At 36.6% G+C, this 15,175-nt stretch overlaps 1 protein-coding gene across 12 annotated transcripts in view; it reads left to right on the forward strand.

Annotated features, from left to right (window-relative positions):
• MRE11 (MRE11 homolog, double strand break repair nuclease) overlaps positions 1 to 15,175 on the forward strand; it is a 75,919-nt gene that overhangs the window by 11,189 nt on the left and 49,555 nt on the right. For all 12 annotated transcript variants that reach the window (XM_045483600.1, XM_045483596.1, XM_045483597.1 and 9 more), the window contains 5 exons: positions 4,737 to 4,824; positions 5,611 to 5,752; positions 8,990 to 9,104; positions 13,718 to 13,903; positions 14,804 to 14,975. In XM_045483600.1, the coding sequence (XP_045339556.1) occupies positions 4,737 to 4,824; positions 5,611 to 5,752; positions 8,990 to 9,104; positions 13,718 to 13,903; positions 14,804 to 14,975 (703 nt within the window). The remainder of the gene's footprint in view (positions 1 to 4,736; positions 4,825 to 5,610; positions 5,753 to 8,989; positions 9,105 to 13,717; positions 13,904 to 14,803; positions 14,976 to 15,175) is intronic.

Here is a 15,175-nt window from a genome sequence, read left to right on the forward strand (position 1 = left end):
TGTTTTTGTTATATTGCCCGTTACTTTATCTCTTTGTGCTGCATTCTGAATAATTTCCCCTCCTAGTTTACTAGTTCACATAGAAAAATAGACAAAAGAAAAGGTAGGGAAAGTCTGAAAGAGAAAACCGCTAAATAATGACTAGCCCTATTACATATTAAAGTATATTAAGCCACATTAACAAAATGAGGGATGAAAATTATATGATCATCTCAATAGATGCAGAAAAAGCATTTGACAAAATTTAGCATCCTTTTATGATTAAAAACTCCCCCAACAAAGTGGGCATATAGGGAACTTACCTCAATGTAATAAAAGCCATATATGACCCAACCCACAGCTAACATCATACCCAGTGTGAAAAGCTGAAAACTTTTCTTGTAAGATTCGGAATTAAGGCAAAGATTCCCACTCTCACCATTCCTATTCAACATCATATTAGAAGTCTTAGCTTGAGCAGCTGGGCAAGAAAAAGAAATAAAAGATATCCAAATCAGAAAGAAGGAAGTGAAGTTGTCCCTAATTGCAGATGATAATGTTATATGTAGAAAATGTGAAAGACTCCCCCAAAAAACTATTAGAACTAATAAATGAATTCAATAAAGGCCCAGGATACAAAATTGGTAGACAGAAATCAATTGCATTTCTATATACTAACAATAAGCTATCAGAAAGAGAAACTAAGAAAAGAAGAATAGGAAAAGAAAAAGAGTAAAATACTTGGGAATAAATTTAATTAAGGAGGCAGAAGAGCTATACACTGAACTATAAGACATTGGTGAAGGAAACTGAAGACACAAAAAGTGGAGAGATATTCTGTACTGGTGGATAAGAAGAATGAATATTGTTAAGCTGTCCCTATTACCCAAAGTGATCTATAGATTCAGTGTAACCCCTATCAAAATTCTGATGGTTTTTTCCATAGAAATAGAAAAAACAATCCTAAAATTTGTATGGAACCACAAAAGACCCAAAATATCCAAAGCAGTCTTAAGAAAGAAAGACAAAGGTGGAGGCATCACCCTTGCTGATTTCAAACTACATTACAAAACTATAGTAATCAAAACAATGTGGTTTGGGCATAAAAATAAGACATCTAGGTTAGTAGAACAGAATAGAGAGTACAGAAATAAACCCATGCATGTTTGGTCAATTAATTTATGACAAAGGAGCCAAGAATATACAATGGGGGAAAGAAGAGTCTCTTCAATAAATGGTATTGGGAAAACTGGACAGCCACATACAAAAGAATGAAGCTGTCCCCTTTATACCATACACAAAAATCAACTCAAAATGGATTAAAGACTTGAATGTGAGACCTGAAATTGTCTAACTCCTAGAAGAAAGCATGGGGAGTAAGCTCCTTGACATCATTCTTGGCAGTGATTTTTTTTTTTTTTTTTGAAAACAAAAGGAAAAATAAACAAGTGAAACTATGTCAGATTAAAAAGCTGCTGCATAGTGAAGGCAACCATCAACAGAATGAAAAGGGAACCTGTGGAATGGGAGAAAATATTTCTAAGTCATACATCTGATGAGATGTTAACATCTAAAATATGTAAAGAACTTCTATAACTCAATAGCAAAAACAAAAACAAAAGAAGACCAAAAATCCAATCCAATTAAAAATAAGCAAAGAAACCAAAGACATTTTTCTGAAGACATACAAATGACCCAACAGGTATATGAAAAGGTGCTCAAAGTCACTAGTCATCAGAGAAATGCAAATTAAAACCACAATGATATATCACCTCACACATGGCTATCATCAAAAAAATAAGAACAAATGTTGAGGAGGATGTGGAGAAAAGGGAACCCTTGTATACACTGCTGGTGGGAATGTAAATTGACTTAGCCACTATAGAAAGCAGTATAGAGGACCCTCAAAAAGTTGAAAAAATAGAACTACCATATGATTAAGCAATCCTTCTGGATATGCATCGAAACGAAATGAAGAACAGGCTCTCAGAGAGGTAATCTGCATTCCTGAGTTCGTTGTAGCGTTATTCACAACAGCCAAGATACAGAAACAACCTAAGTGCCTCTCCGTGGATGAATGGATAAAGATGGATTAAGATGATGTGGTGTGTAATATGAATATGAAATACTATTCAACCATGAGAAAGAACATCTTGCCATTTGCAGCATGGATGGAATTTGAGGGCATTACGCTATTAAATAAGTCAGACAAAGAAAAATACTGTGTAACATCACTTAGCATGTAGAATCTAACAAAGCTGAACTCGGGAACAATCTAAAATGGTGGTTATCCAGAGCCAGGACTTGAGGGAAGGATAGATGTTGATCAGAGTATTAAGTTGTAGTTACAAGATGAGTAAGTTCTAAGGATCTGATGTACAGCATAGTGCTTATAGTTGGTAATATTTTATTTTATACTTGAAAGTTTCTGTGAGTACATTTCAAATAATCTCGTCACACACACACAAAATGGGTGTGATGCAAGTGTTAGCCAAGCTGTAGCGGTTATTTTGCAGTATACATGTTTCAAATAATACATTGTATAGCTTAAAGTTCTACAATGCTCTATGTCAATTATTTCATAATAAAGTTAGAAAAAATATAATGCCTCAATAACTAAAAATGTAATATGACTCATGAATTGGTAAGCAGGTAAGTGAAAGACAAAAGAGATCCAGAAATAGACTCAGTACATGTAGGAATTTAATATTTGGAGAAGGTGGTGTCGTATCACTAGGGAAAGTATGGATTATTCAATAAGTGTACTAGAAGAAACTATTAGACATTTTTTAAAAATGTAGATATGGGAAAGGCTTTTCTGTGTATGATACAAGCTGAGAAGCCATAAAAGTAAAATTGATGTTAGTCTTTGTAAAAGTAAATTTCTGCAGGGCAAATACCGCCTAGAACAGAGTCAAAAGTCAGTGAGAGTTAAGGTAGGGAGAATATTTGCAATGAATTGCAAATTAAGGTCTAATTTCCCCAATAGATAAATAGTTCTTTTGAGCCCATTAAAAAATCCAAGAGTTAATAAAAACATACGTGAAAAATACAGACATAGTTCACAGAAAAAATAAAGTGACACTTGGACATATTAAAAGAGTATGAAAAATACAAAATGGAGTCCATTCATAAGAAAGATACTAAGTTAAGCTCTACTGAGATATTTTTCTCTTGTCAGATTGGCATAGATCAGTGATTCTCAATTCCAGGGGCACGTTGTAGTTACCTAGAAATCTTTCAAAAAAAAAAAAAAAATGATGACAATCTGTAGGCCAGTTACTCTCTGTGTCATGGGCATTGATAGATCTTAAAAGATTCCTAGATAATTCTAACATACCGCTAGGGTTTAGAACCCTTGGCATAGGTTTATTTTCTTTTTAAGTTTATTTTAATTATTGAGAGAGAGAGAGAGAGAGTGAGCAGCACGGGGGGGGGGGGGGGGTGCAGAGAGAGAGGGAGACACAAAATCCGAAGCCAGGCTCCAGGCTCTCAGTGTCCTCACAGAGCCCGATGCAGGCTCATACTCATGAGCTGCAAGATCATGACCTGAGCCAAAGTCCGACACAACCGACTGAGCCACCCAGGCACCCCGACTGCTGGCATAGATTTAAAAACTTGATAGCTTATGTTGATGGAATAAAGGGAAAAGTTGTCTCTCATGCATTGCTGTTGTATTGTGTGTAAATTTGTCCAACTTCTATAGACAGAAATTGGAAGTATTTCAAAATTTACAAATTCATTCTTGTCCTTTGACTAAATACCCTTCTGGATATTTTCTTATATTTGCACAAGGGCAACTTGGTACAAGAGTACTCACTGTAGCATTATTTGTAAAGCAAAAACAGTGGAAATGGTCTAAATGTCCATTGGTAGGTAACTACTTAAACACATTCCGATAGCCCATTCGATGGTGTACTGTCCCATCAGAGAATGCACAAGGAAGCTCTTTACTGATGTAGAATGATTTCTAAAACATATTAAATGAAAAAGCAGGGTACAGAAATCTGTATTACACTACTATTTGTATAAGAAGGGAGAAGATGCCATTTATTTGCTATGAAGGTATAAGATATTTTTGCAGAGATAGCACTATGAAGTTTCTAATGGCATCTGCCTCTGAGAGGAGGAGCTAGCTGACTCCAGGGGCAGGAGTGGGTGGGAGACTTTTTATTTTTTGTTTTTTGAGAGCAGGGAGGGGCAGAGAGAGAGAGAGAATCACAAATGGGCTCCACACTGTCAGAGCAGAGCCTGATGCGGGCTCAAAATCACAAACTGAGAGATCATGACCTGAGCCAAAACCAAGAGTCAGACACTCAACCAGCTGAGCCATCCAGGAGCCCCGTGGGTGGGAGACTTAAATTGCACAAGTAGTAAGTGATAGAGCTGGAATTTTGAAGCTTGGATTCCAAAATGGATGTGTTTCCTCCCCTCTCTCTTCTTATACAAAGGCCTTTAAAAATTTGAAAGCCTCTTTACTTGCCATTAGTCAGATATCCTTCTCTTTCATACAATTCACAAGCACCATATACTACAGTGTTTTCTTTAAAGTGTAGTACTTTGAAGCACTTCAAACTTGGAATGAATTGTTGCCTGTCATTGTATTTCATTAAAGCTCCAAACTAGTGGTCTTCTGCCAACTTATCCAGTTTGCCCATAAATTGTATTAATTTTTTAAAGGAGGGTATTGTGGAAAATAGCTTTTGTCTTTTATGGAAACATTAACTTTGTGTTTTTGTTGTTGTTGTTTTTTTAAGGTTTCCGTGGGTGAACTACCAAGATGACAATCTCAACATTTCGATTCCAGTGTTCAGTATTCATGGCAATCATGATGATCCCACAGGGGTACTTACTGGGTTCTTACAGTTTGTTGTCACTTTAGTTTGTGGAAGGCATTCTTGTCCTTTCCAGAAATTTTTCGTCAGTTGACTCAGAAAGTCAAGTTGACTTTGTATCATTCACGTAGTCATTTATATTGCTTTTTAGATAATTTTTAAAAATCTGTAATAGTAGTTGGTGTGTGAGGTGTGCTTTTATTTCATTAGTGCTGAGGTTGACAATAAGTAACTCGAAGTAAGGATAAATACCTAACATTTGTATGAAGCTTTACAGTTTACCTGGTGCTTTTGTGTCTCTCATTTCAAAATTTCACCTGTAGAAAACGATTTTTCATGGACAGTTCTAAATCTAAATTAGATTGTCTTATTACCTGTTTGATATGGAAGGACCTTATAAAGGTCCTACACTTGAAATGTCTTTTTGTTTTATCCGATCATGAACACCATAAATCACTACTTACCTAGTTTTCTTCCCCCCATGGCTTAAGAGGTCAGCTTAATATTACAAAGCACTCATTTCATGGCTGGTTTTTATTTTTTGGTGGCCGGGACATCCTAAGTTTTGATGAAATGTTAACGTGGCATTTAGCATGTGGTTCCAGGTGCAGTAGGTCATTTGTAATTGAAGAAACATAGCAAATACTTTCACTATTGTAATTTTATTTTGAGAAGACACTGTCCTGATCTATGTTTTAGTAAGTGGTATATGGAATATACTTTTAATAGGTAATATGATGGAGATTACTTATTTTTAGATATATACATTAATATTCTTTGAAAACATTCTACGTAGGCAGATGCCCTGTGTGCCCTGGACATACTAAGCTGTGCTGGATTTGTAAATCACTTTGGACGTTCAGTGTCTGTGGAGAAGATAGACATTAGTCCAGTTTTGCTCCAAAAAGGAAGCTCCAAAATTGCTTTATATGGCTTAGGTAAGATGGTTTTATTTTACTGTTTATGACAATACATAATTGTTTAAGCAACTGGGAAATCACATTCTGGAATGAACTTTCTTGCTGTTTGGGAAAGAGTGAGGCAAATCTAATTATTCCTTATGCGTGACCATAAAAAATGATAGAAGGTTTTAGTAGAATTTTTTAGTATTTAGTAAGACCATTAGCCCTTGATACTTCTTTCATTGGAGGTTTTGATTAAAAAAAAATGTTTTTTTTACTATCTATTGTTTATTTTTTCTTTCTTTTAGACTCAGATATAGAATCCTGAATGTTAGAATTGTAGAGTAGTTAGAAAAACTGCATTTTAGGGGTGCCTGGGTAGCTCATTTGTTTAAGTGGCCGACTCTTGATTTTGGCTCAGGTCATGATCTCACAGTTCATGAATTCGAGCCCCACCAAAGCTGTGAGTGCAGAGCCTGCTTTGATCCTCGGTCTCCTTCTCTCTGCCTCTCTCCCCTCACTCTCATTCTCTGTCTCTCAAAAATAAATAAACATTAAGAAAGAGAAAAACTGCATTTTGGTATCTTGGAAGTCTTTGAAATGTCTGAAGCTTCGCTGTCTAGTACAATAAGTACCAGCCTCAGGTAGATATGGAGCACTTGAAATGGGGCTGGTCTGCGTTGAGGTATACTATAAATACAAAAATCACATCAGATTTCAAAGACTTAGAAAAAAAAGTAAAGTACCTTATTAATATACTAGGTTAAATAAAATACATTAAAATTAATTTTACCTGTCTCTTTTTACTTGTTTTAATGTGGTTACTAGAAAATTTTAAATTCTGTATTTGGCCTGCTTTAGTGGCTCACATTATGTTTTTGTTAGACAGTGCTAGTTCAGATCTGTCATCTATAATGCTCAGAAAATTTGCTTTATCAACTTGACTGTCCTCAATTTATTTAGTGTCCAGTAGGTAAAAAAAAAAGCCTTTTTGCTAGGCTTGTAGCCATATGAACAAAAGATCAAAGAATATTTTTAGACTGCATTCAAAGTCTATTTGTTGAGTCTTCCTTGGATTAAGTTCAGGTTGATATTTTGTTTTATGAATGCAATAGCTTTAGTAGTTTTATTGTGTATAGAGTTATAAAAATTATATTCTATGTTAAATCAACCTTAAAGTAGTACCCTGAGAGAAATGAGAAATTTCACACTGTAACCTTTGCATAGTTTTTATTATTTTTTGAGTGATTTTAGTATAATAGAAGCCTTAGAAGACCTTATTTACTTAATTCTCTTCGAGTATGTTTTTAAAAGTATAATTATGATGGATGGTTTATTTAAATACTTTCTCTAGGGCGCTTACAGTCTTTGTCCAGTTTTCATAATTTCTAAAAAGTAGAAAAGCATCATGGTTATCTGTAGAGAGATGGAAAATGAGATCAAAGTGTTATGTCTGATTTCCCAGGTGATAGAGCAGGAAGTGAAATACACTTTTTAAAAAGCTACTAACAGGCATTTTAATCACTGCAGTGTTAGGGGTCATATCTGCAGAAAATCATTGATCCTCCTACTTCCAGACTAAGATCCATGCCTCAGGCACCCCCTGGAATATCCCTCAGTCTCCATTTTCTCCCAGAGTCTCATTCCATCCTGTTCTCTTCTTAACTGGACTACACACACACACACACACACACACACACACACACACACACACACACACCAATCCTTCTCTCTACACACTAGAACTCAATAGTTAGCAAATTCCCTCCTATCATCAGTTTCTTCTCTGCATGTTACCTCCACTCCGACTTATAGGAAACTAGTCCCTAAGGCTCTGCTTCCCACTCACTTCTCACAGGCTTCTTACAGGTCTTCGGGTGGAGTGTGAGGGATCACTGTTCTCCCTTCTCCCTGCTTGCCATTTCTTTCCTATCTGCAGACACCCTGCCCCCTTGAAGCTAATTGCCAGCTGGCTAGACTGCCCTGTCCTGTCCCTCAAATTTTTCACCTACTTACCTTCAAACTGTGTCTGTGTTCTCAGAGCTTCAACACCTAAGTAGATCAGTCAACCTTCTGATGCCTTGGGCTTTGTATGCCTTGACTTTTTTGTTTCCAGTTTATATGTTCTACATTGCACCATCTGTTCCATTGGTCACACTCTAGAAATTCTCTTTAAGAAGCTAGACATCTAGTTCTTACATTTCTGCATTGTTGGCTTTTCTTCCAAGGCCTTCCCTAGTGACTGCATAAAGCAGCAACTTGTCCCCTCACTGATACTCGCCACTTAGCATCTTTTGTCCCTTTTACAGTATTTAAAAGTGTAATTTGTGTGTTTACTTGGTTTTTTTTGGCTGCTTCCATTAGACTAAGGTGATCCTTTAGGGTACAAGAAGAATTATGTAAAAGTCATTATATTATTAAAAAGCATAATATCTTTATTTAAAAACAATATATAAGGGGGCTGGGTAAGGACTAGGCATCGGTGGCTCAGTCTGTTAAACGTCTAATTCTTGATTTTGGTTCAGGTCATGATCTCACAGTTCATGAGTTTGAGCCCCTCATCAGGCTCTGCACCGACAGTGTGGATTCTGTCCCTGTTTTTCTCTGCCCCTCCCCTGCTCACTCTCTATCTCTCTGTCTCAAAACTAAACATTTTTTTTTAAAGGTTTAAAAAAACCCAATATATAAGATTATTTTTAAATACATTTATTTTTTTATTTCATCCTTTTTAATGTCTGTATTTTATAATGTGTATGTTAGGTGAAAAGTATGTATAATAAAGGGATAGTGGAAAACAATATTATTAGAAATTTTAATAAGAATTTAAGCATAGAAAACTCAAATTTTTATTTTGTATTTTCCAGATTTTGAAGGTATGTATGCCTGACATGCAAATTTTTTTTTTTTTCTCCAAAATGTTTGTTTATTTTTGAGAGAGAGAGAGAGCATGGGAGAAAGCGGGCTCTGTGCTGACAGCAGAGAGCCCGATGCGGGGCTCGAACTCATGAACCATGACCTGAGCTGAAACCAAGAGTCGGATGCCCCACTGACTGAGCCACCCATGCGCCCTGGGAAACATGTTTTTAATACATGTATCTTCTTAGCAGCTGTCATGTGAGAACCTGGAACATACTCATTTGTAAATAATGATACATTTCAAATGTATCTCTAATAAGAACATGAAATACTTAGAGAAGCACAAAATTTAGAAGTGAAACATTCTTTTTTGAAAACTAAGTAAGAAACCAGTTATTAAAATAACGTCTATTTCAGGGTCCATTCCAGATGAAAGGCTCTATCGAATGTTTGTCAATAAAAAGGTAACAATGTTGAGACCAAAAGAAGATGAGAACTCTTGGTTTAACTTATTTGTGATTCATCAGAACAGGTAAACGAATTTTTTGAAAAAAACTTCTTTTTAAAATTTTGAGTCAAGTATGGAGGTTCCTTAAATCTCTGTTTCCAAGCTTCCCAGTTTCCATAAAATGTTCCTTATTCTTTGAAAGTTGTCATTAAAGGATCATGCAGAACTTAACTGTGCTTCGTATGACTGCATTGTGAAATCGGTTCCAATATATATTATCTGTAAAGAATATGACATGTGCAAGAATAACCATAAAATCAAATAATCTTAAATTCAAGTAGAACACTACCAGTGCATTATCCCATGCCCTTCTCTGACCCCGTATCTTTCCACATACTCCAAAAGGAAGCACTATTTTTAATTTGTATTTAATCAAATCCATTGCTTTTCCTTATTGCTTAATTGTGTATATCTGTCCACAATGAGTATTTTATTTGGTTTGGTGTAACTGGAGCCCTGCTGTATATTTTGCAGCTGGCTTAGTGTGTTCCACATTACGTTACTAAGATTCATCCATTTTGATGCTTAAAAGTGTAATTAATTTTCACTGATATGTACAGTTCTACTTTTTCACGTGTTGGTGAATATTCTGTGTTACTTCCAGAGTCTTGCTTTCTTAAACCTTTTTGTTATGACTACTCTTACATGCATCTCCTGGTGCATGTATGCAGGTGTTTTTCTGGAATATATTAAATATAGCTAGATCAGTTTTCTTTTGCTAGTATTTTGAAGAAGTTTAATCTGTTGGTAGGGTGCAGGATTGATGGAAAGGAAGGAAGACTTGATGCAAGGCTTATTATGTGACTACAGATAAAATAGTGTGAAATGATGGTAGTGATGGGCGTGAAGATGATGTGGAAGGGACAAACCTGAGAAGTTATCAAGGAAGAATCCAAAGGGATTTGGGCCTGATTGTGTAATTTATTACTTACTGAACAGGTATTTATTGAGTGTAGGATCCCTGGCACTTGAACCCACTAAGTTCTCAGTGAAAGGAGGGCTTTAGGAGGCAGCCTTGCGTTGCCTTATGTACATTCTGAAAGAAACAGCTTTGAAGGAGGAGCAGGCCAGAGCTGTAGTAAGTGTGGTCTCCGTAGAACTTTGCACCACTTGGGAGTGTGCTCCTTCTCTTGCTTAGGGTTTCCCAGTTCTGCTACACTTTCTACTGTCCCAAAGTAGGGAAAAATTGGGAGGAGAAATCGTAAGTGATTGATTCCAAGAGCTGCAATCAGAATGTGAGATGGAATGGCAGCATTGGGGTTGGTAATGGCCAGTTGCTGGTGATGTTCACAGTGATCATTTGATGAAGGTGGTCTGCTCCAGGTTTCACCATGGTCAAGGTCCCATTTTCCATTCTGTAATTAATAGTTTGGTAAAAATACTTTGAGGCTGTGTGAATATCCTGTTTTGCCTTAAAATTTTGCCCGCTAATTCTAGCATCCATTGGTGAATCTTGTTTCTAGCAATGCATACTATGATGTTGTGTTATTTTTTAATTCCCCTCATTCTGTCTGCATTTATTCATTGAAAGTCTTCTGTAAGGAAAATTTGTTGCTTCTCTCTCGTTTATTCATTTTTTTTATTTATGTTGTTATGGACTCAAGGGTATTTATTTTATCCTTTGAGTTATAATCCAGTACTATCCAGTTTTTTTGTTGTTGCTCAAATTCTTCCAGCTTTGACCATTGGGAGTTTTTTTTATATTAGCTTCTGTGTCCTTTCAGCATGCCTTCTTCTTTCTTTATGCATTTATGTATTTATTTAATCTTCCTTAACTTCCTTAACTTTAAACTTCCTTAACTAATAAGTACATTTACTTATTTTTTACTACCACAAGATGCTTCTGCCTCATCTTGTGTTTTTCTGCCCTAGCTCTGGAATCAACCACTTCTCCAAGGAGCCCTGATTGCTTTTATTGGAGAAGAGTATTTAGAAACCCAGATATGGCCACTAGGTGTGCTTACTGCTACTGGGGCTGTCTTAGCCCTCAGTAATCAGAGTTAAGGAAATATGTGTATATGTCCTAACCCATGCATACACATCTATATTTGTGTATTGACATATGTGTTACACACACACACACACACACACACACACATACACACACACAAGCATGAATTCATACTTACTCTAATCCAGCCCTACAGGGTTCATTTTTGTCTTCTCCCTTTTCTTTTTTTTTTTTCTTTTTCTTTTAGAGAGAGAGTTTGAACAGGGGAGAGGGGTAGAGGGAGAGAGAGAATCTTAAGCAGACTCCATGCCCAGCACAGACACCGAAATGGGGCTCAGTTCCACAACCCTGGGATCAAGACCTGAGCTGAAATCAAGAGTCAGATGATCAACTGACTGAGCCACCCAGGTGCCCCATTTTTTTAATTTTTCTTTTCTTTTCTTTTTTATTTTAGAGAGAGAGTGGGAGCAGGGCAGAGGGGCAGAGGGAGTGTCTTCTCCCTTTTCTTATTTGGGAGTTCTTTCTCTAACAGAAACCTGGATCATTTTATCTGTAGTATATTTACTTATTTTTTCAATCTTGGTTGACATATAAGGTAATTTTTTTAAATTGCTGACCTGTACCCCTGTGAGAAACAAATTTACCAACTAGTATACAGTGTTTATGTAAGTGATTTTTGTTTTTAGCCTCACTATATCTAGTCAAAACACCACCTCTAGGGGCGACTGGGAGGCTCAGTCAGTTAAGTGTCTGACTTTGGCTCAGGTCATGATCTCCTGGTTTATAAGTTTAAGCTCCACATCAGGCTCTCTGCTGACAGCACACAGCCCTCTTCGGATCCTCTGTCCCTCCCTTGCTAGTGTTCTTTCTCTCTGTCTCTCTTTCAAAATAAACTTTAGGGACACAAACAAAGAAAACACCACCTCCAAGGTTACTTAGGCCAGCTCCTTTTTCTCCCTCCCACTTTAACATAACTGTGCAATTCTTTTGTAGTACTGTTAGATGCATTTGTCACCCTCTGCATTCTTAAGTACTTCATTGTTTTCTAGAGAGCACTAGTCCACGTGCAAGCCAGGGAGGAATTGAGAGAGTATCTTAAGCAGGCTCCAAGCCCAGCATGAGGCCAGACGCAGGGCTTAATCTCACAACTGTGAGATCATGACTTTATTTCCCATTTGTTTCTATACTTGGGCCCGTTTGTTTTTCTGGCTGAGAAAGAAGGAAAGCAGAAGAGCACTTTGTCATGTAATATATTTCCACAAGGCTGTTTTGATCGACTTCTAAGTCAAAAGTCAGATGGAAGTCACAGAGTCAGCCCACAGGCATAATCTTCCCTCTGCATGCAAGAGTTGGTGCTCTGTGAAGGCACGATTGTATCATACAATATTTGAGTTATGCTTTGTTTCTTCAGTAACTGTGATAATGTTCCCTAGATATGTGTTTTTTACAAAAAACATTCTTAGATATACAAGCCTGCTGCTGCTCTGATTTCCCTTCCTGCTTTTCATTCTGCTCGGCCACTCCCCCCTCCCTGCCGTCCTTAAACTCACTGAACACATTCCCACCTCGATACCTCTGTCATGTGCTTTGTGACTCTCTGCCCAGGACTCAGCCCTCTCCCGAGGGCTTTCTTCCCTCGCTTACAGTTTTGTTTTGTTTTGTTTTTTTTCGTTCCTCTTACACTTGATCCCTCATCACAGTTCTCTGCCCTTGTGTCACCTGGCTAAGTGGCCTGTCCTGACCACCTTGCACATAGTAGCATTCCTGTTGTGTGTCACTTTTCCCTTTTTCTTTACAGCACTTAGCACTACCTGACAAATTATACGTGCGTACGTAAGCACATACACATACATACTATGTTATTGCTTGTTTCACTAGCGCAAGGACTTTGTTCACTGCTGTTGTCTTCGGTATCTAGAAGAGGTCTGGAACACTAGGCACGTAGTAGGCACACAGTAAATGTTGAATGAGTGAGTTTTCGATTTGCCTTAAGCGAATGCTGGGTTGAAGTATATGAACACTTTTACTTAAATTCCCAATGATGAAGTCAGTATTTGGGAAAACTTTCTTCTGGTCTTTCCTCTCTTTGGGTGTTTACATATCTGTTAATAAAGGCAACTAATCTAGGTATAAAACCAGAGTCTGCAAAAATCTTCATATGATATCTCATTTAATAATATTTATTATGAAATTTATTTATGAATTCATCTCTTAAGTAAGACAAACTTTCTTACACCCATTATTATGAGTGAACAAAACATGCTAAAAAATGACTGGACATTTTTAGAGATTTGTTTTTTATCTTACAAAGTTTAGATTTAATTCACTTTATTTTCTGATTACATATGTACATAATCAAACCAACTAACCGTTTTCATTATTGAGAGAGCTCATGCTTTTCTGACTTTCCCTCTGTAAAGCCTTTTGTGATCTGCCTCTCAGTGTGGAACTGACCCTTTCTCTTTTGTGGCGCCTACTTGTCTGTGCCCTGCAAGTTTGTAAACCTTTTGAGGGCAGGAATTAGGTATTATGTTTGCACCCCTAATCTCTAGAATAGTTTCTGGCACATAGAAAAGACGTAACAAGGCTTTGATGAATGGAGAAAGAAAGATCTGTGTAGATTTACTTAATGTGAAGTGTCTCTGTATTTCTGGACATTTATTTATTTTTAAAAATCTTGGTATAGGAGTAAACACGGAAATACTAACTTCATTCCAGAACAATTTTTGGATGACTTCATTGATCTTGTTATCTGGGGCCATGAACATGAGTGTAAAATAGCTCCAACCAAAAATGAACAACAACTCTTTTATGTATCACAACCTGGAAGTTCAGTGGTTACTTCTCTTTCCCCAGGAGAGGCTGTAAAGAAGTAAGTAATGGTTATATTTTCCAAATCAATTCAAATAAAAAAAATACCTGCTATAATACTATCATCATTTAATAGGTTCAAGATAGTGATGGTTATCTATATGATAGATTTCTTTACAAAGATTCACCATTCAGTGTAGTCTTACTGTTTTCCCAGCTCTTAAGCTGTGTTCAACAGGAGAGCCTCCCAATGGTGTTAATGATTTTGCAGCTTATTAGGCATATTCAGGGCTAATAGTTTTACTAATTAAATTTCAAGTTAAAGTGCTATGATGATGATTACTAATTTCCCAAAGTCCATTTATAAACAAATTTACCTAACACCATTTAATTAAGATTTTTTTTTGGTTATAAGTGGAATATTATAGCACATCTCATTTCTTTTAGTTCTTTAGTTATATGCTAAAGTAGTTAACACTGATTAAGCCCAATTTTTATGATGGGTTTCACCACTTGAATCCACTCAGATTTTGATTGTTAAGATGGTAATAGTAGGTTTAAAGACTATGGTAGTAGGATATATGGGTTTTTTTCTTCGTACTTCTGCTAGTTCATTTTATGTATGTATGTGTACTTATATACACAGATGTAATACATATATATACCACTATCATAGTGCTGGTAACATTTTGTTTGATCTACTGTCTGTCTGTCTTCCCTCACTAAACTATATTTGTTCAGACAGGAGGGATGACTGGATTTTATTCTGGGGAAGAAGGATGTTTAGCATTTGTCCTGTGATAACAGCATTAAGATTAAGTTGCTAAAAAAAATTTTTTTAAGAGTATGATTTTATAAAGAAATATTTTGTAGAAACTTAGAAATATGATAGTTTTAATGTGCACATTTTCCTGAGAAAATTTACAGCGTGACAAGGCTTTCGATTCCCTCCTTACTTCAGGCATGTTGGTTTGCTGCGCGTTAAGGGAAGGAAGATGAATATGCAGAAAATTCCTCTCCACACGGTGCGGCAGTTTTTTATGGAGGATATTGTTCTGGCCGATCATCCAGACATTTTTAACCCAGATAATCCTAAAGTAACCCAGGCCATACAAAGCTTCTGTTTGGAGAAGGTAATTTCTCTGGATAAAGGTCAATGAGATGTGCTTTGGTTGAGGGTTATTGACAATTAATTAAATGCTTCAGTGGAGATGGGGAAGTCGCCATATTTGTGACATTCTCAGGAAGGCTGCAAGGGACGACTGTTGTTCCATGAATGAGTTTAGTTGTATCAAGGACTTTTTTTTTCTAGTCTCTGAGATGGAAGACTGTT

The sequence above is a fragment of the Leopardus geoffroyi genome, chromosome D1, assembly GCF_018350155.1.
Source record: "Leopardus geoffroyi isolate Oge1 chromosome D1, O.geoffroyi_Oge1_pat1.0, whole genome shotgun sequence".
Taxonomy (NCBI): domain Eukaryota; kingdom Metazoa; phylum Chordata; class Mammalia; order Carnivora; family Felidae; genus Leopardus; species Leopardus geoffroyi.